Source organism: Neophocaena asiaeorientalis, unplaced genomic scaffold (assembly GCF_003031525.2).
Source record: "Neophocaena asiaeorientalis asiaeorientalis breed wild unplaced genomic scaffold, Neophocaena_asiaeorientalis_V1.1 scaffold438, whole genome shotgun sequence".
NCBI classification, from domain to species: domain Eukaryota; kingdom Metazoa; phylum Chordata; class Mammalia; order Artiodactyla; family Phocoenidae; genus Neophocaena; species Neophocaena asiaeorientalis.
In genome coordinates, this window is record NW_020173491.1 from 7,010,384 (window position 1) to 7,030,863 (window position 20,480).

General features: G+C 50.5%; 1 protein-coding gene across 12 annotated transcripts in view; it reads left to right on the forward strand.

Moving 5' to 3' along the window:
• CPNE2 (copine 2) overlaps nt 1-20,480 on the forward strand; it is a 51,279-nt gene that overhangs the window by 966 nt on the left and 29,833 nt on the right. For all 12 annotated transcript variants that reach the window (XR_003003541.1, XM_024747363.1, XM_024747364.1 and 9 more), the window contains exon 2: nt 19,070-19,284. Coding sequence is in view for 11 of the 12 variants with exons in the window: in XM_024747363.1 (XP_024603131.1) it covers nt 19,105-19,284 (180 nt within the window). In the remaining variant the exon portion in view is untranslated. The remainder of the gene's footprint in view (nt 1-19,069; nt 19,285-20,480) is intronic.

Here is a 20,480-nt window from a genome sequence, read left to right on the forward strand (position 1 = left end):
GCTCCCTGCGGGCGAAGGGGGAGCAAAGAGAGGGAGTGGAACTGGGCAGCTTCCTAGAAGTCGGAGTGTGTTTGCAAACTAGTTTTTTCTCAAACGCTATCTGGCACCTGTGTGTTTGGGGTGGGGGCGGGGAGGGGGAAGCATGGCGAAAGAGAGAGCAAGGCCCTTTCTTCCTTCGCGTTCCTCGTTACCCCGCAGAGCTGCTTCTCTGAAAAATAGAGGGTTCTTACTTTCCTCTTCCCATTTCATCCCCCAGCCTTGTTGGACAAGCCCCTTTGGGGAAGGGGCTGTGGTTTGCCCAAGGTGACAGGTGGCACTGGAACCCAGGGCTCTGTTAGCCAGGTGGAAGTTCTTCTTACTGTCTGGGACTCCCCCAGCCCTGTTATGTACTGGGTGAAGTGACAAGGGCAAAGGATCTGGGAGAATTAGCTGAGTGACCCTTTGTTTGTCTGCCCTTAGTTTTTGCTCCCCTAGGGGTGTGGGCTGTCACTGAGGGATGGGGGGCTTTTTCTGTTTCTTGGAGCACCTACAACTTCAGTAATTGGGGAGAGGAGCCAAGCTGTAACCTTCGACAGCTGCACAACGCTAATGGAGAGCTTGGGAGACCTGGGTCTGAACGCCTACCCAGCAGTGGGCCCCTGGCCTAGACCTTCCTCCCCTCCGAGCCTCCAGGTTCTCATCTGTAAAATGGGCTAATTGTCCAGGGCCTGTGCATATGGAGGCTGGGTGCAAACATAAAAAGTCGTTTTATTGCAGTTCCTCTGGTATGGAGCCCAGTGAGTGCTGGGACTGTCCCAGGCATGTGACATAGCTGGCCGGAGTGGGAGGGGTCACCCAGGCAGTTTTCTCCATGGAAAGAACTATGGGCTAAGAATGTGGACACTTGAGTTCTCCTGGCCCTCTGCCGTGTCCTGTTTGGGTGCCTTGTCACTCCTAGGGCTTAAGGGCGTTTCCATTGGTAAAATGAAGCAAAATTTGACACAATCCAGTTTACAGGGCTGCTGGAAGACTGGAACCTGGGCCCGGGGGCAGGTGTTCTGCAAAGTTGGGTGCACTGGTGGTCATGGGACCTCCCTCCCAGAGGCCACAAGAATTAAAAATCCAGGGACGTAAGAAGAGGGTCGGAACTAGAGCCTCAGTTTATGTACCTATAAAGTAGTGAGAGCAATACTCTGTACATCTTTATAACCTTTTAGGGTAGTTGTGTAGTTCTTTAAAGGTAGTTGTGAGGATTAAATTAGACAACAAAGGGCTTGTGCACCAGCGCTGTGACTGGTGCCCGATAAGAGCTCAGTTAATGTTAACCATCGTTATCATTATTCATGGGAATATTAGTAAGCCTGATGTGGGTTACTGATTTAGGATTCCTTCTGGGATTTCCTCAGGCCAGCTCGCTTCTCTCTCTCCCACTTCCTTCCTGGAGAGAGGAGCCTCAGAATCCAAATGTTGGACTTCTGGGCTGTTCCAGGGGCAGGCAGGGTCCTGAACAGGAAGGTGCCACTAGGCTGAAGAGAACACCATGGGGGATGGTAGATCCAGTGGGGTGGTTCCGTTTCCCCCACCTTGGGCTGGCCTCGCAGAGCTCTAAGGGGTGATGGAAAACAGAAGAGCATTCTCTAGGAATTCCCGCAGGAGCAAGGTTGCCAGGCAAGGTCCCCTACTGTGAAGCCCTCAGCCAGGGCCGGGGTCCCATCTGCCTGATGCTCTCCTCTCCTCTAACCCTTGCAGGGGCTGCTGAGTCAGGGCAGTCACTTCGGGAATCCATCTCCCTCCAGCTGGGAGAATATGGCCTCAGAGAGGGGGCAGGATTCCTCCCCTCCTGCCAGGTCCCCTGCAGGACACAGGGTGGGCTCCTTGGAAGCCAGGAGGCCAGGTCACCGTAGGGTCTTGGCAGGCAGCAACTGGAGAAGACGATCATGTCCCACCCATGCTGTCCAGAAATAGGGTATGGGGTCCCAAGGGGATTCATGGCTTCCTGAGGTCCTACAGGGCCTGAGGAATGAGCGGGGGTCCGAGGCACCTCCTGGCTCCCAGCCAGGTGTCCTCTCCCTTCCTTGGGCCACCCGGCCTCTGCTCTGTGGTGGCGTCAAGAGGGCTGTGCTGGCCCACGTCCTGGAGTGTTTCTCCACTAGCCCTGTCCACACGTGCCTCCAGAGCCTGAGATGAAACTAGACTAGACGCTAATCCCTCGCTCGCTATCACATCACCTTGCTTAATTTTTCTCAAGGCATTAGCTGCTCTCTCCCATCATCTGATTCATTCAAGTATGTGTCAGTTTGTTCTCTGCCCTCCTCCCCAGGGGGTCAGCTCCAGGAATGGCAAGGGCATCCTGTGTCCATCTTGTTCAGGGCTTTTTCCCTGCACTGACTGGCTTAATGGCTGAGTCCGCCCCTCCTTGTAGCCTCCTGTTGAATGGGTCTGTGATGTTGGGTGATGGAGCCTAGAAGAATCAGGAGCTCACCCTTTGGGGTTTCCGGAGGAATCTCTGTCTCACCATACTGAGTGCTGGGGCACTGTCAGAGGGCAACGATGGAGGAGGGGCAAGTGCTGGTCTGGGGGAAGGGAAAGTCGTGAGTCTGGGAGAAGGTGGGATTCCCCCGGCACTGAAGCTCTGGGGGAGGTGGTCATGGTGGCTGCTGACCTGGTTGGGGTGTCACCTGCTGCCGTTGCCTGCAGGACCAGAGGTCTGGGGTGTGCTGGGGAGAGTTACCCATCCCCCAGGTGACCTGGGCCAAGTCTCTTAACAACTCGGACCTCGGTTTCTTCATCTAGAAAATGGGGAGCTTTAGACCAGAAGCTAGCTGTTCCCTTGCTTTCTTCATGTGGTTCTTTTTTTTTTTTTAATTTATTTATTTATTTTTGGCTGAGTTGGGTCTTCGTTGCTGAGCACGGGCTTTCTCTAGTTGCGGTGAGCGGGCTTCTCATTGCCGTGGCTTCTCTTGTTGCGGAGCACGGGCTCTAGGCACGTGGGCTTCAGTAGTTGTGACACATGGACTCAGTAGTAGTGGCTCACGGGCTCTAGAGCGCAGGCTCAGTAGTTGTGGTGCACAGGCTTAGTTGCTCCGCGGCATGTGGGATCTTCCCGGACCAGGGCTCGAACCCGTGTCCCCTGCAGTGGCAGGCGGATTCTTAACCACTGCGCCACCAGGGAAGCCCCTTTCATGTGGTTCTTAAGGCAGCTGTGAAAGGGGTTATAAACGAAAGAGGGCTTTGCCCAGTTGGCGTGATTCCTCTTCCACCTGTGGCTTCGGGTCCCTGCCTCCCAGAAAGGTTTCCCTCACCATGCAACCATCTATTCGTCACTGAACAAATGTGTTTTGTTTTGTTTTGTTTTAATAGCGTAATATATCAAGGGTTTATTTACTATTTTAGGTAGAGCCACAGATTTGTTTATTCATAGACTTAAAAATTTTTACTTTATATTATAGTTGATTTACAGTTTGTTTCAGGTGTATAGCAAAATGATTCAGTTATACATATATCCATTCTATTTTTAAAAATAAATTTATCTTATTTATTTATTTTTGGCTGTATTGGGTCTTTGTTGCTGTGCGCGGGCTTTCTCTAGTTGCAGCAAGCGGGGGCTGCTCTGTTGTGGTGCGCGTGCTTCTCATTGCGGTGGCTTCTCTTGTTGCGGAGCGCGGGCTCTAGGCACGCGGGCTTCAGTAGTTGTGGCACGTGGGCTCAGTAGTTGTGGCTCACAGGCTCTAGAGCGCAGGTTCAGTAGTTGTGGCGCATGGGCTTAGTTGCTCCGCGACATGTGGGATCTTCCCGGACCAGAACTCGAACCTGTGTCCCCTGCATTGGCAGATGGATCCTTAACCACTGCTCCACCAGGGAAGTCCCATGTATCCATTCTTTCTCAGATTCTTTTCTCATATAGATTATTACAGAATATTGAGTTCCCTGTGCTATACAGTAGGTCCTTGTTGATTATCTGTTTATATATATAGTAGTGTATATATAACCATAAGTTTGGTAACCATAAGTTTGATTTCAAAGTCTCTTTCTGTTTTGTAAATAAGTGAGTCTGTTTTGTAAATAAGTTCATTTGTATCATTTTTTTACATTCCACATATAAGTGATATCATATAATACTTGTCTTTCTCTGTCTGACTTACTTCATTTGGTATGGTAATCTCTAGGTCCATCCATGTTGCTGCAAATGGCATTATTTCATTCCTTTTTATGGCTCAGTAATATTCCATTGTATATATGTACCACATCTTCTTAATCCATTCCTCTGTTGATGGACATTTAAGTTGCTTCCATGTCTTGGCTGTTGTAAATAGTGCTGCAATTAACACTGAGGTGCACGTATCTTTTCAAAGTATGGTTTTCTCTGGTTATATGCCCAGGAGTGGGATTTCTGGATCATATGGGCTCTAGAGCGCAAGCTCAGTAGTTGCGGCACATGGGCAGCTTAGTTGCTCTGTGGCATGTGGGATCTCCCTGGACCAGGGCTTGAACCCCTGTCCCTTGCATTGGTAGGAGGATTCTAAACCACTGTGCCACCAGGGAAGCCCAGCACCACTTAATGAAGAGACTGTCTTTTCCCCATTATGTATTCTTGCCTCCTTTGTTGTAGATTAATTGACCGTAGCTGCATGTGTTTATTTCTGGGCTTTCCATCCTGTTCCATTGATCTATAAGTCTGTCTTTGTGTTAGTAACATACTGTTGTGTTTTTTTAAAATATTTATTTATTTGGCTGCGCCAGATCTTAGCTGTGTCACACGGGATCTTTTAGTTGTGGCATGCAGGATCTTTAGTTGAGGCATGCGGGATCTTTTTAGATGTGGCATGAGGGATCTTTTAGTTGTGGCATATGAACTCTTAGTTGCAGCATGTGGGATCTTGTTCCCTGACCGGGGATCGAACCCAGGCCCCCTGCACTGGGAGCATGGAGTCTTAGCCACTGGACCACCGGGGAAGTCCCAGTAATATACTGTTTTGCTTACTGTAGCTTTATGGTATAGTCTGAAGTCAGGGAGCCTGGTTGCTCCAGCGCCATTTTTCTTAAGATTGCTTTGGCTATTCATAGTCTTTTGTGTTTCCATAGAAAATTTAAGATTTTTTGTTCTAGATCTAAAAAAAATGCCATTGGTAATTTGATAGGGATTATATTCAATCTGTAGACTACCTTGGGCAGTATAGTCACTTTGATAATATTGATTCTTCCAATCCAAGAACATGCTATATATCTTTCCATCTGTTTGTGTCATCTTTGATTTTTTTCATCAGCATCTTATGGTTTTTGGAGTACAGGTCTTTTGCCTCCTTGGGTAGGTTTATTCCCAGATATTTTATTCTTTGACACGATGGTAAATGGGATTGTTTCCTTAATTTCTCTTTCTGATCTTTCATTGTTAGTGTATAGAAATGCAACAGATTTCTGTGTATTAATTTTGTATCCTGCTACTTTACTGAATTCATTGACAAGCTCTAGTAGTTTTCTGGTAGCTTCTTTAGGATTTTCTATGTATAGTATCGTGTCATCTGCAAACAGTGACAGTTTTACTTCTTCTTTTCCAATTTGGATTCCTTTTCTTTCTGTTTCTTCTCTGATTACCGTGGCTAGGACTTCCAATACTATGTTCAGTAAAAGTGGTGAGAGTGGAATCCTTGTCCTGTTCCTGATCTTAGAGGAAATGCTTTCAGCTTTTCATCGTTGAGTATGATGTTAGCTGTGAGTTTGTCATATATGGCCTTTATTATGTTGAAGTATGTTCTCTCTATGCCCAGTTTCTGGAGAGTTTTTATTTTTTATCATAAACGGGTGTTGAATTTTGTCAAAAGCTTTTTCTGCATCTATTGAGATGATCATATGATTTTTATTCTTCAGTTTGTTAATGTGGTGTATCACACTGATCAATTTGCAGATACTGAAAAATCCTTGCATCCCTGAGATAAATCCCACTTGATCACGGTGTATGGTCCTTGTAATGTATTGTTGGATTTGGTTTGCTAGTATTTTGTTGAGGATTTTTGTGTCTTATCTTCATCAGTGATATTGGCCTGTAATTTTCTTTTTTTGTGGTATCTTTGTCTGATTTTGGTATTAGGGTTGTAGCGGCCTCATAGCATGAGTTTGGGAGTGTTCCTTCCTCTGCAATTTTTTGAAATAGTTTCAGAAGGATAGGTGTTAACTCTTTGCTAAATATTTGATAGAATTTGCCCGTGAAGCCATCTGGCCCTGGACTTTTGTTTGTTGGGAGTTTTTAAATCACAGTTTTTAAATCACTTTTTCAATTTAAGTACCTGTGATTGGTCTGTTCATATTTTCTATTTCTTCCTGGTTCAGTTTTGGGAAATTGTACCTTTCTAAGAATTTGTCCATTTCTTCTAAGCTGTCCATTTTATTGGCATATAGTTGCTTGTAGTAGTCTCTTACGGTCCTTTGTATTTCTTTGGCATCCGTTGTAACTTCTCCTTTTTCATTTCTAATTTTATTGATTTGAGCCCTCTCCCTTTTTTTTCTTAATGAGTCTGGCTAAAGGTTTTTCAATTTTGTTTATCTTTTCAAAGAACCAGCTTTTAGTTTCGCTGATCTTTTCTATTGTTTTCTTCATCTCTATTTCATTTATTTCTGCTCTGATCTTTGTGATTTCTTTCCTTCCAACTTTGGGTGTTGCTTGTTCTTCTTTCGCTAGTTGCTTTAGGTGTAAGTTTAGGTTGGTTATTTGGGATTTTTCTTGTTTCCTGAGATAAGATTGTATTGCTATAAAATTCCCTCTTAGAATTGCTTTTGCTGAGTCCCATAGGTTTTGTATCATTGTGTTTTTGTTTTCATTTGTCTGTAGCTATTTTTTAATTTCCTCTTTGATTTCTTCAGTGATCCATTGGTTGTTTAGTAGCATATTGTTTAGCCTCCATGTGTCTGTGTTTTTTACAGTTTTTTTCTTATAATTGATATTTTTAATTAATTATTTTATTTTATTTTTGGCTGCATTGGGTCTTCGTTGCTAGTCCCACAGGCTGCAGGGTTATAGTTCCTCTTGCTTCTGGTGTCTGCCCCCATCTCGTTGTGTCTGCTGCTTTGTCTTTGGAAGTACAATATCTTTTGGTAGGTTCCAGTCCTTTTTTGTCAGTGGTTGTTCAGCAGCTGGTTGTGATTTTGGTGTTTTCAGGAGAGAAGGTGAGCTCAGGTCCTTCTACTCCAACCATCTTGTCTGGGCAGGCTCCTCAGCAAATGTTTTTTGAACAGCTCCTCCTATGGACTGTGCCGAAGCTGGGGTAAAACTACAGAGCTCTGAATGACTCTTGAAATTTTCTAGCTCTTTGTTAAACATTTCTTACATCTTCTTGGTTTGTGCCTCCATTCATTTTCCACGATCTTGGATATCTTCACTGTCATTACTCTGAATTCTTTTTTAGGTAGATTGCCTATCTCCACTTCACAGACTTGTTCTTCTGGGCTTCTGTCTTGTTCTTTCATCTGGAACATATTCCTCTGCCATCTCATTTTGTCTAACTTTCTGTGTTTGCAGTCCCACAGGCTGCAGGGTTATAGTTCCTCTTGCTTCTGGTGTCTGCCCCCATCTCGTTGTGTCTGCTGCTTTGTCTTTGGAAGTACAATATCTTTTGGTAGGTTCCAGTCCTTTTTTGTCAGTGGTTGTTCAGCAGCTGGTTGTGATTTTGGTGTTTTCAGGAGAGAAGGTGAGCTCAGGTCCTTCTACTCCAACCATCTTGTCTGGGCAGGCTCCTCAGCAAATGTTTTTTGAACAGCTCCTCCTATGGACTGTGCCGAAGCTGGGGTAAAACTACAGAGCTCTGAATGGAGTTGGGGGCATAGAGTGAGGCAAGCAAATGACAAAGAGACAGGAAAACTTAAGATGGTGGAAAATGCCATAAAGAGAATGAAGCAGGGTGAAGTGATTGAGATTGGCGGAATGGGGGGTGGGGACATCAGGGAGACTTTTGGAGGAGGAGGTGTGACACTTAAGCTGAGATGTTAATCTATGGCATGACATTCATGGCTGTATCCTAGCTTACCTCGTTCCCAGCAGGAACTAGGATACTTCCTGGATATGCTCCATGGATATTTTTGAATGAATGAAGGAGGGAGGAGTGCCCAAAGCAGAGGAAGGAACGCGTACAAGGGCCCTGAGGTGGGAACGTGCTCAGTGTATTCCAAGAGCCCTTTCTCTCCACCACGCAGCTCTGTGTCTCCTTTGGTGGCTCTTGTCTCGTCAGGAGCATCTGGCCTGCCTTCTGTGCTCTGGCTGCTCCATGACACAGGAGGCTGCATGCTCAGCTCCCAGCAGATGATGCTATCCTACCTCTCCCTCCTTTGGGCCCCCAACAATCTTTCTGAGTCTGAGGGCTGTGCAGGGCAAGAGAACAGTGGACCCCATCTCATTTCAAACTCTGGTTTGCCACTGACTAGCTAAGTGACCTTGGGCAGTGTATTCGTTTCCAAGGGCTGCTGTGAAGCCACCACAAACCGGGTGGCTTCAAACTACAGAAATGTATTCTCTCACAGTACTGGAGGCTAGAAGTCCAAATTCAGGGTGTTGGCAGGGCCACGCTCCCTCTAAAGTTTCTAGGGGAAGGTGCCTTCTTGCCTCATCCAGCTCCTGGTAGCTGCAGGCATCCCTTGCCTTGTGGTGACATCACTCCGGTCTCTGCCTCCTTCCCATGGCTGCCTTCCCTCTGTGCCCTTAAGGACACCAGTCATGTGGGAATAAGGGCCCACTGTACTCCAGCATATCCTCATCTTAACTCTTTACATCTGCAGCTACCTGTTTCCAAATATGATCACATGCTGATCTTAGGGGTTAGGATTTTAACACCTCTTCTGGGGGATACAGTTCAACCTCTAATAGGCAGGTTATATAACCTCTTTGTTCCTCAGTTCTCTGTTCTATGAAATGGGGTGGTCATAATAGGGCTCCTCTGCTGGGGTTGCAGGATAGCCTACACAGAATGGTGGGAACCTCTGGACAGGGCCAGGCACACAGAAAGCACACAGTCAATGCTGTTATTTCCACCTTATCAGTGAAGGTTTCCTGGGAGCAGCTGGCAATGTCCTTGGCCGGGAGGACTTAGGAGGGCCTGGGGCTGGGCTATGGGCCTCTTGCCTGGGATGCGGTGGCTCAGAGAGGCCCCTCCCCGCTGTCTGGATGAGAAGGGGCAGGTGGGTGCCTCTTCAGTGTGGTGGGGTGAAAGCCATTAACAGAAGGTGGGGAGCTCAGTCTGCAGAGGGATGTGAGCAGAGGGTGCCCAGCCACTGTAGGTGCCCACAAGGGGATTTGGGTACTGAGTAAGCCCAGATGACCTTTCAGGCCCAATCAGCCTGGAATTCCTGGGCGGGAACTTGGGGCTAGAATCCCAGAGCAGCCCAGCAAAGACTGAGGGGCATATGTAGACTCCCCAAAGCCAGAAGGGGCCTAAACCCTGACAGGCAGGGCAACTGAGGCAGAGAGAGGAAGGGACTCGTGGGGAGTTCACATAGAGAGTTGGGAGCCCCTGTCTCCTAGTCTCCCCATGGTAGGCCCCTGGGTGGGTGTGGATGCCGGGGGGTAGGGCCCCAGGGCTGGGTCCCAGTCCCTGAGGCTGCCCCACAGTCCCCTTCAAATGAAGCTACTTTGGAATGACTTCAGCTGGTGGTCATTGTCACCATGCCCTCCTCCCTCCATTAGCTTGGTCCCCCCTCTCTGAGCCTGGCCAGATTCACCCCGAGGTCCCCGAAGTACTTCCTGCATCCCAGAGTCCATCCACGCCCATCCCCTGTAGCACTTGCTGGGAGGCAAGAGGGCAGGGCGTTGCCAGCCCCACTTTGCAGATGAAGGAGCTGAGACCTAGAGGGAAGGGGTGGCAGAAGCGGGCAGAACCCAGTGCCCGGACTCCTTGGGCGGTAGTGTGGAGGCTGCCTCTCAGCCTGCTGGACCAGCCCCTGGGGCAACAGGCTGGAGATACCCCGGGATCAAGCCCATTTGGTGGTGGCTACAGAGAATAGCCTCCCTCTGGGTGTGGTCTGGCCACAGCTGGGAGCCTCAGGAGAGCTGGGGGTGGGGGTTGTCAGGGCTGACCCCTGCAGCAGCCTCCTCCCATGCTGTCTGTATCTATATTTATCCCCATGTCGGCCTGGCTGCCTTTTGGGAGTGCATCGTCTTCAGAGCTCAGCAGCTTTAGCTAAGGTAGGGAAGTGATTTGTGTCAAGATGCTGCCCACCCCCCACCTTGATGGGAGCACCTGTCTGCTCTCTGAGGGGCTGTGCACCACCTGGCAGGAGCCAGTGCAGCAGTGAGTGTGCAGGGAGGGCCCCAGGGAGTATTAGCAGCTTGGGGATGGACCCCCCCATTTCAGAGAACCAGCGCTGTGGAACATTGGGGTGGTAGGGCTGCGGCTGGAAGGTGGTACCAGATAAACTGTAAAGCCTTTCAGCTCAGAGATTCAGAGAACTCCTGATTTCCGAAATCCTAGAATTCCCAAACCCTGGGATTCTGTGAATCTGTGAATCTGTAGGCTTCTGCAATTCCAAGATGCCGCAGATCCTCTTCCCTTCACCTTCACTCTTCCTTCAACTTTCAGCAAACGTTTGTCGAGCTCCCGTTCTATGCCTCTCTGCTCTGGAAACAGCAGAGATGAAAATAAGATCTGGTCCCATCTTTAAGCTCAAGTGAGGGTGACATTTCCTAAGCCAGTGGTTGCAATATGGTAACAATGTAAGTGCTTCCCTCTCCAGGGCCAGGGGCTCAGGGGGCACTTTGTAGAGCAGTCCCCAATTTGTGTTTTTTTAAAAAATGTTTTCTTGAAGTATAATATACAAAATAGAGCAGACTTCCTGCTCAATGACTGTTCACAAACCAAAAACATCCGTTTTAGCAGCCCCTAGATTGAGAAACAAACGTGACCCTCACTGAAGCCCCCTGGTAGCCCCGTCCGGTTACTCACACCCTCCCCCACTATCTTGCAATGCCCCTCCAGCAGCATAGACTTGTTTTGCCTGGATTTAACTTCATGTAATGAGATTATACAGGATGACACGCCCCTTTGCGTCTGGCTTCCTGCATTCTGTATGTTCATAAGACCTATTCATATTGTTGCTGTCCTCGTGCTTCCTTCGTGCTCGTGGCAGTGTGGTCCACTGTGCGCACGTTCACCATTTATTTATCCCTTTTCCAGACGATAGGCATTTAGGGGACTCCCGGCCTGGGGCTGTTACAAATAGTGCTGCTCTGAAAGTTCTCCGGTGTGTCTTTTGGTGAACATATTGCATGTTTCTGCTGGGCGTTGCTGGGTCATCATAAGGGATGCACTTATTTAGCTTTGTAGTCGCTGCCAAACATTTCTCCAAAGCGGTTGTACCAATCTACACTCCTGTTGGTGACACGTGAGAGTTCCAGTTGCTCCACATCCTTGTCAACACTTGGTATCGCCAGCTTTTTAAATTTTATCCTGGGGGTGGGGGCAGGAAGGCATAGTGGCATTGATTTCATTTGGTTTTGCTGAGCTGAGTTTGAAGAATGACAGAGCTAAGTGAAGAAGGGGGAAGGGCATGCCAGGCAGATGGAACAGCATGTGCAAAATTACAGAGGCATGAAAAAGTACTGTTGGAACTCTGTGTAGTAAACAGCATAGCTAGAGCCAGAAATGTGTTGAGGCAGTGTGTGTGGGGGGGCGGGGTGTGGCAGCTATCAGGGTGTTTGGACATTGTCCTGAGAACAGTAGGGAGTCCCAGAGAGGATTTTCTCATTTGAGCGAGTACCTGCAGTGTGTCAGGCATTTTGTAATTTACATGGTTTTTTTTTTTTTTTTTTGCGGTAGGCGGGCCTCTCACTGTTGTGGCCTCTCCCGTTGCGGAGCACAGGCTCCGGATGCGCAGGCTCAGCGGCCATGGCTCACGGGCCCAGCCGCTCCGTGGCATGTGGGATCTTCCCGGACCGGGGCAGGGACCCGTGTCCCTTGCATCGGCAGGCGGACTCTCAACCACTGCGCCACCAGGAAAGCCCCTGTAATTTATATTTGATGGATAAGAAAACTAAACTGAGACTCAGTAAGACCAAATGACTTGTCCTGAGTCATATTAGCAGAGGCTCTGGAATGCACATCCTTCCAAGCCTCAGTTTGCTCTTCTGGAGAATGGGAGTGGTGATAACACCTCGCTCAAGGATGTTGTGAAGCTATAGAAGTTAAAGTCCATAACACACTGGGCACAGGGCCTGGGGCAAGCATTATTATTCCTCTCATTTTATATCCTGTCTCCATCACCACAGCCATACCACCCCCTCTCTTCCCTGCCAGCTGACAGGGTGGGAGTGGGCTCTCCTAGCTCCCACAGTTAGGAAGGGCTGGCAGAGAACTCTAGCCTCAGCACCCTATTTTCCTGTCCCACGGCAGGTCTTCTAGGACCTGAAGGTTGCTATGATGGTTAATCTTATGTATCACCTTGGCTAGGCTATCGTGACCAGTTGTTCAGTTAAACACTAGTCTGATGTTGCTGTGTAGGTATTTTTTTAGATGCGATTAACATTTAAATCAGTGGACTTTTATTAAAGCAGATTATCCTCCATTACGTGGGTGGGCCACATCCAATCAAAGGCCTTAAAAGCAAAGACTAAGGTTTCTCCCAGAAGAAGGAATTCAGCCCCAAGACTGCAACATAGAAACCTTGCCTAGTTTCCAACCTGCTTGTCTTGCCCTGTGGATTTCGGACTGAAGACTGCAGTGTCAACTCTAACCTGAATTTGCAGCCTTCAGTTTTGCCCCGCAGATTTCAGACTTGTCTTCTCCTACAAGCTCATGAGTCGGTTCCTTAAAAGAAATCTCTATATATGTAGATATCCTATTGGTTCTGTTTTCTCTGGAGAACCCTAATACAGTTGCCATTTGTCTTCCTGGATCTTTCTCATCTGGGAGATGGGGTGAAGGAGGCAACTTAGATCTGGATGCGTTCAAGGCATCTTCTGACCCTGTAAGTTCAGTAAATGCGGCCATCAGGGCCAGTGGGGACCAGGCATCTGGTTAGCCGAGGGTTCCAGTTACCAGAGTGTCACCATCTAGACCAGAGGCTGCAAACTCAGACGTCTGCCGAGACCTTGCGGGAACTCAGCGTGTGAAGTTGGCAGGGCTTGTATGGGGACCAAGCATGACATCTGCCTAATTAGGCCAACAGCGGGCTAAACCAGAGCCATCCCTGGGGTATGGTCAGCCACTGGTGGGCCGTGTAGCAGCCTCCCGCCTAGGAGCTTGGTGTTCAAAGTGTGGTCTCAGATGGGCCGCCTCAGCGGCGCCAGGAAGCTTGTTCGAAATGCAGACTCTCGGGTCCTTCCCCAGACCTGCTGCGTCAGAATCTGCCTCACCTACCCACCCCTCTGGGATTTGTGTGTTACGAGGAGGGCTTGTTAAAGCACAGATGCCATTCTGGGGACTCTGAGCAGGTCTGTTTGGGGCCCAGGAACCTGCCTTTCTAACAAGCTCCCAGGAGATGCTGAGGAGGCCCATCCGGGAACCACCCTTGGAGCGGAGAGAGCCTGAGGCGACCCCAGGATCCTCTGTTGTCACCGATTAGACCCCACTGAGCAGGATTTGCTGCATGATGAAGACCCAGGAGCCCTCAGCCCAGGAGAGTAGCACCTTGAAGGGTGTGTGGGTGTGGGGTCTGAGTCTGTTATTCCCTCCCTGGCCCCCTATCTACCACCTTGGTCTCCCTTGGCATCTCTGAGCTGTGTCTTCCAGCTGAGAAAGGGAGCCTAGAACCATATCCTCAACGAGTTTTCACTCCTGGTCCCCTTTACATACACCGTAAACTTCACACACCTCTCCCCCTGCCCCCAGTCATCAAGAATCGCTGATGATAGCACAAGCTGCATAGTGTCATTCTAAATGCTTTACCTCATTTAATCCTCGACGTCAATACCTGATGAAAGCACTTTTGCTGTTCCTGTTTTTATAGAAGGGGAACAAAGACCAGAGAGGTTAAGTAACTTGCCTGAGATCACACAGCAGGTAAATGACAGAACCAGGGATTCAAGCCCAGCAGTCTGAGTCCAGAGTCAGTGCTCTTACCCTCAGCACAGTACCGACCAGAGGACCGCACCCCTGTCCTCGTAACTGCTGCCAACAAGACTGTAGAGCATTACTTGCTGCAGGTGGCACTGAAAACAGAATTTCATTTTTCAGATATCTGGTTGAGCATGCTTTTTCAGAGGGCACAGGATGCCCCCCAGTTCTGACAGGCCCTCCCGCTGTTGCACTTGCCCCTGCAGTGGGGGGCACCTCGGCCCTGCCCCTCCCATCTCCCTTTTCCCCATCTGGGTCTCCAGGTCTCCACCTCAGCCGCTGCCTCCCCTGCCCCTACCGGCTCTCTCCCTGCACCTGCCTCTCTTGGTGTCTCCTGTCACTGCCCGTCTCTGAACCGGGGCCCCTGCAGGCCACCTTGGCGTCTCTTCTCCACGGTGGGTGGGATGCACAGCCGGGCTCCTGGGTCCTGAGCTGCTGGGGCCAGTGATGGGCGGGGAAGTTGGAGTAGGGCAGCCCTAGCTCTTAGCCTCAGCACCATTCTTCGCTGGCTTAGAAGCACCACTGCCCCCTTCTTGGGCCTTGGTTTCCACCTCTGTGAAGTGGGACATGAACCCCTCTAGTGCTGGCCTCTTGGAGCAGTTATGATGGTTCCGGGACTGAGAAGGGGCTTTATGATCCCTCAAGTGCTGTGTGTAGCCGGGAGGTGGTTGTGATTCCTCTGGGGCTGCAGATTAAAGAGCCTGCCTGAGGGGCTCCCTTCCTCATTCATTTGCCACAGTGTAGGTGCTGCTCTAGGTGCTGGGGAAACAGTGATCCCTCCCTTGTGGAACTTACATTCCAGACAGTACACAAGGCAAATGGACAAATTAGTAAAAATGGTTGTAGATTGCATTGATCTGTGAAGGAACCAGTGTGGGGCTGAGATTAGCTTGGGTGACCAAGGAAGGCTCCTGAGGAGGTGACGTGAAGCTGACAACTAAGACCTGTCATGTGATGGGACTTCCCTGGTGGTTCAGTGGTTAAGAATCTGCCTTCCAGTGTAGGGGACACGGGTTCGATCCCTGGTCGGGGAGCTAAGATCCCACATGACGTGGGGAAAGTAAGCCCGCGTGCCGCGACGAAAGATCCTGCATGCTGTAACTAAGACCTGACACAGCCAAATAAATCAATTAAAAAAAAAAAAAAAAAAGATTTGCCATGTGAAGAAAAGCATTTCTGGCAGGGGAAAGAGCAAGTGCAAAGGCCCTGAGGCAGGAGAGAGGTTAGCATATTTGCAGAGCAGAAGGAGGCCAGTGCAGCTGGGGCACAGGGAGTGACGGAGAGTGTGGCATAAGGTGGGGTCAGGTCAGGCCCTGTTTGCCTGGGGAGGATTTGGATCGTGTGACAAGGAAGGGCAGCCACTGGGAGATTTTCCGGAAGAGCTGTGGTAGCATCTGATTTGCATGTTTAAAGACTCCCTCTGGCTCTGGCGGGGCATGGAAAAGAGGGAGTCTGGGGGCTGGGGTTGCTCAGGGAGACCTGACATGGGCCAGGGAAGTGGAAGCGGGGAGATGGGGACGATGCTGGACGCATTTTGGCGGTGGAACCGACAGCAGTAGTAGGATATGGGGGGTGAAGGAAAGAGAGAGGTCAAGGAGGATGGGTTCCTAGGTTTCTGGCTAAAACTGGAATGTTCTAGACCTGTGACTCAGCATCAGAGTCTCCAAATCCTGTTCTTCTGCCGAAAGGGTAAGATGTCTTAGGAGCTGGGCCAGCGGACCCTGTGGGAGCTTAAGCCTCAGTCTTGTTCATTGTTGAAGCCCGAGAGTGCTCAAGGAATGTTTGCTGAATGAATGAATGGGAATTCCCACGCCCTGCCCGCTCTTTGCCTCAGTTAACCCATCTGTAAAAGGGACTGCTAGTTTTGTATCCCCGCCTTCCAATTCCTTCCCCGGGGCTCTGGTCACCCCAGAAGGCCTGTGTCCATCTGGGCCAGGAGTCAGGACCATCCACGAGCAGGCCCCAGCTCCCCAGGCCCCCTCTCCAGCCTGAAACCTCAAATTACCTGTACTGCGGTGATGCACCAGGGAGCGTTTCCATCTTGCCTAGATGCACATGGCAGGCCCAAGCCTCCCTTAATGACACCTTGCCTGCCTGCCCTCCTGCTGGAGTAGGAGGGGAGGGGGCCCGGCCCAGCCTAAGCCGTGGTTTCTTTTTCCATTGCGTCAGGCCTCAGGGTCTGGCCTGCCCGCCCGCTGCTGGCTGGCACAGAGGGGCCCACTCTGACCCCCGCCTGCCCCAACTCCACACATCATGTGCTCCCCGTTTTCGGGGATCCAGAAGCTTCCAAGCAGAGGGTGAGTTGGGGATGGGGGACCTGCCCCTAGCTGGGGGAGGAGTGCCCCCTTCCCTGCCCACTCATCACTCACTCTCTCTGGGGCCTGCAAGCTGATCCAGGTGGGGCCACAGTGGGCTCTGAGGAACCCCGCCCAGCCCGACTGTCCCCTGGACCTGGCCCTCCTGGCCACACCCTCAGCCAGGCTGAAGCCAGTGAGGGGTAGGAGGAAGTGCAGTAACCTAGGCGAGGGATGATGGTAGCTCAGACCAGGGGGAGGGCGGGGGAGAAGTGGCCCCAGAGTGTCCATACAAGCGCTTGCCTTTGCATCTGTTAGCCTGTGGGCATGTGTGTGTGTTCGTATCGGTGTGACGTGCATAAGGAAATGTGTGAACCTGGGTGTGTGTACCTGATACCCCTCAGGTACGGGATGAAAACAGAGGTCTCTGACTTGGCAGTATGGGGGATGGTGGCCCAAATGGCATCTAGCATGTCATGAAGGGGGCCTGTGAGGTGGAGAGGGGTGGGTGTGCTGGAATCCACCCCATTAGTGATGATGGGAGAGACGGGGGTGCGGGCAGGGTAACCTCAGAGGAACTGGTGACCTTGGGGGCGCCGGGGTTTTCTTAGCCTCAGGCTCCCTTTGGCCTGGCTGACTCCCCAGATGCCCCCACCTGGTTCTAGGTCCCCACCATGCCCAGCAGTCCCCTGGCCCTGGCCAGAAGGCCGTACGTTGGCCTGGGAGTCTGGAAAATTGGTTCACAGCCTGCCTCTGTTTCCTGACTGTGTGACATTGTACAGGTGACTTCTGCTCTGAGCCTCAGTTTCCTTATCTGCAAAATGGGGGTGACTCTTGTGCCCCCCACCCCACCCCAGGTAGTTGTAAGCATAAACAGGTGTTCTCTCAGCCTCTGTGTGGACGAGTCCAGCCCCCAAATACTTACCCACAAAGGCCAGGTTCCAACTCCGTGACTAGTATCTGATCCCCTGACTGTCGAGTGGGTAATTGGCCCTGCACTGCCCCAGAGGAGGGAGGTGAGAGGAGGCCATTCCTTCTGAGAGCATGAACCCACCTGACCATGCTGACCAGCCCTGACTACAAGCTGAGCACGTCACCCGCATGATGTCTCCGATCCTTATTCGAATCTGGTGGGGCGGGTCCTAAAATTGCCTCACCCTCCAGAGGGGGACACTGAGGCTCGTTCATTCACTCTAGAGTGTTTACTGAATGTCTGCCAAGTCCCAAGACGTGTGCCAGAGCTGGGATCCTGCGGTAAGAAGACTACCCAGCTCCAGCCCTCTAGGACCTCATGTTCCAGGCTGGCTGAGAGCTGCGGAAGGCAGCCAGGTCCTTCGGGCTCCAGGCTCCCAGAGGGAGCTGGGGCTTTTTTCGGAGAGTGATGGAAGTCTTGGAGGGTTTTAAGCAGAGAGGTGTCATGGTCCAATTTGTGTTTTTCAAAGCTCACTCTAGTCCCTGTGGGGACTAGGGGTGGTTAGACTAAGGAGGGGCAGCAGGGAGGCTGGCGAGGAGGTGGCTGTGATCCAAGCGGGAAGGACCGAGCCACAGTGGCGGTGCTGGGCCCGCTCCCTCTCCCTCTGAACCCAGCCCGCTTTCTGAGCGCCAGCCCCTCGCTGGGCACACGCAGCCCCCGTCTGCAGGAGGCCTGCGTGAGCGCGGTCCCCTCTTCTGCTCCAGACACAGCGCCCTGGGCATACCTGACAGGGAGAGGACCTGGACAGTTACAAAGCCAGTGCTCAGCCTCCTCCCTCCCACCGTCTGTCCCTAGAACAGAACCTCATTATAGTCACACGAGCCCAGAGCATCAGCACAGCACTGCAGTTTGCCTGCAGTATTTATTCTTGTCGTGTAAAAACTAGTTTCCATCGGAGAGGCTGGAGAGCTGCGTGTGTGCCGCAGGGTGGCCGTGCCAAGTCAGGGAGGGATGAGCAAATCTGTGACCCGCCGAGGGGAACGGGGAATAGGGATGTCCAAAATGGACATCTTGCCGGGTGGCTGATGCTGGAAGGCGGGCCTGGGTGAACTTCAGATGTGCCAGTGGAAATAAGATCTGACCACACCTTGTAGGACTGTGTCATGATGTGTCGTTAGCACACGAGGAGACTGAGGCACAGAGAGCTGAGGATAAGGACCAACTCAGGCAAGATCTGAGCGATATGGAGCGTTTGTGCATTTGTTGATTTATACACGTACCTTTTTTTTATCCAACAAATGTAAACTGAGTGCCTCCTATGGACCGGTCACTGTGCTTAGGCTGGTGATACAGGATGAACAAGACAGATAATGAACAAAGTCAAGTTTCGGATAAGTGACCAGAAGGTAGCTTCCTAGCGGCCAAAGCACTGAGGGAAACCTGAGCAATTACAAGCTCCGTCGTAGCCGCAAGATGCCGATATGTCAGTTGCTCAGGAGAAGCCCAGGTTTTCCTGGCAAAATGATTGGGATGCCTGTGTCCACTGTGATTTGTTGCTGATCTGACAGGGGCAGCTGGGACCTGTGTGTATCTCACAGGTAAAGACGGACCAAAGCAGAGAATGACTTTAAAGACAAACTAAACACACCTACCGGAGACTCCTTTTTCACGCATTTCCTGCATTCTTTCTCCAAGCTTTTGCCCATGTCATCCTCCCCACTGCCACCCCGCCCCACACACACTCCTTTTCTTCCATCTTTAACCACACCTTGAGGGTCAGGTGGTGACGCCTCCCCGGGGTGGAGTGGCACAGCAGGTGTCTGTCCCCTCTCTGACCCCCAATGCTGTCCCCTCAGACTGCGAGGAGCTGCTGCCGCCGTTGCCGACCCCCATGGCCTACACGCCGGGTGGAGGTGCCCCAGCACCGGGGGTGGTCCCCGTGGGCTCCCAGTACTGCGTGTGCAAGGTGGAGTTGTCAGTGAGCGGCCAGAACCTGCTGGACCGGGATGTCACCTCTAAGTCCGACCCCTTCTGTGTCCTCTTCACAGAGAATAATGGCAGGTGGAGCGAGGTGAGGCCCCTCTGTGTGCAGCTGCAATGGGTGGAGGGTGGCTCGGTCGCTGGGGAGGGGCTCTCACTGCATCCCAGGGACCTGGGGTTAGGCCTTCGGAAGTACTTGCAGTGTGGGCCGGGGGTTACTTAGAAAATTGTTATTCTGAAAATCATATTTTATTTAAAATGTTTATAACAGTACTTAAAATAATTATATTTGTGTTTATTATAATTCATAGATTTATATTTATATAATTTTATATTTAGTGTTCTATAATACTTTAAGTTACTATAATATATAGTTAAAACCTTAGTTTTGCAAAATGCTTGCTCTCATTTTTAAAATAACTTTCCCCTCTTATTCCTAAATGAGCACAGTCAGTGAGGAGCAAACAGAGAAATAGGGAACTCAGGCTTTGGTCCCAGAGCTGTACCAAGACCCAGCTCTGTCACTCCCTGCTGTGTGGCCTTGGGCAGGTGGCTATCCCTCTCTGAGCCTGTCTCCTCATCTGTGAAATGAGGATTTTCTTTCCCTGCCTACCTTGGAGAGTCCCAGAGCTGGGGATGTTGATGGTGCCACAGCCAACGACTTCTGAGCTGCAAGACTTTTGCCTGAGGGCTGGGGAAAGATGCAGCTTAAGGAAGGCTATTAAGAAATCCAAACTGTTAAGACTTTCAACATTTAAAAATGGCTTTGTTTCCTATTCCGAAAGGGGTCTATATTCATTGCAGTAAATTTAGAAAATCCAGGTAGACCTAGAGAAGAAAATCAAAATGGTTGGGAACCCACCTGTCAGGGAGAACCAACTGTTAATAGTTTGGTATCCAGCCTTCCAGACAGTTTTACATGCATATAAAATTTCCAAAATATGTTTCTATTTTTCATAGTTATTTAATGAGGCCTCAGTGGGCGTCCCACAGAACATACTGTGGTTTACAAAAAATTTCCACAGATGTTGGCTCCTTCTTATTGATGCCAAGGAAATGGGCTGGGATTGTTGACCCATTTTACAGAGGAGAACTGGGGCCCAGAGTGGGGAGGGACTTACCTGTCTTACCGAGCACATTGGTGGTACAGCCAGAAGTGGGAGGTGGGGCATGAGGTCAGCCGAGGATTGCTGGGGGAAGCCCCAGGCCTGAGGCCAGCATGTCCAGAGTCCCCTCTGACAGGTCTCCGGAACTCCCCCCGCCCCTGCCCCTCGGGGAGTGATGTCC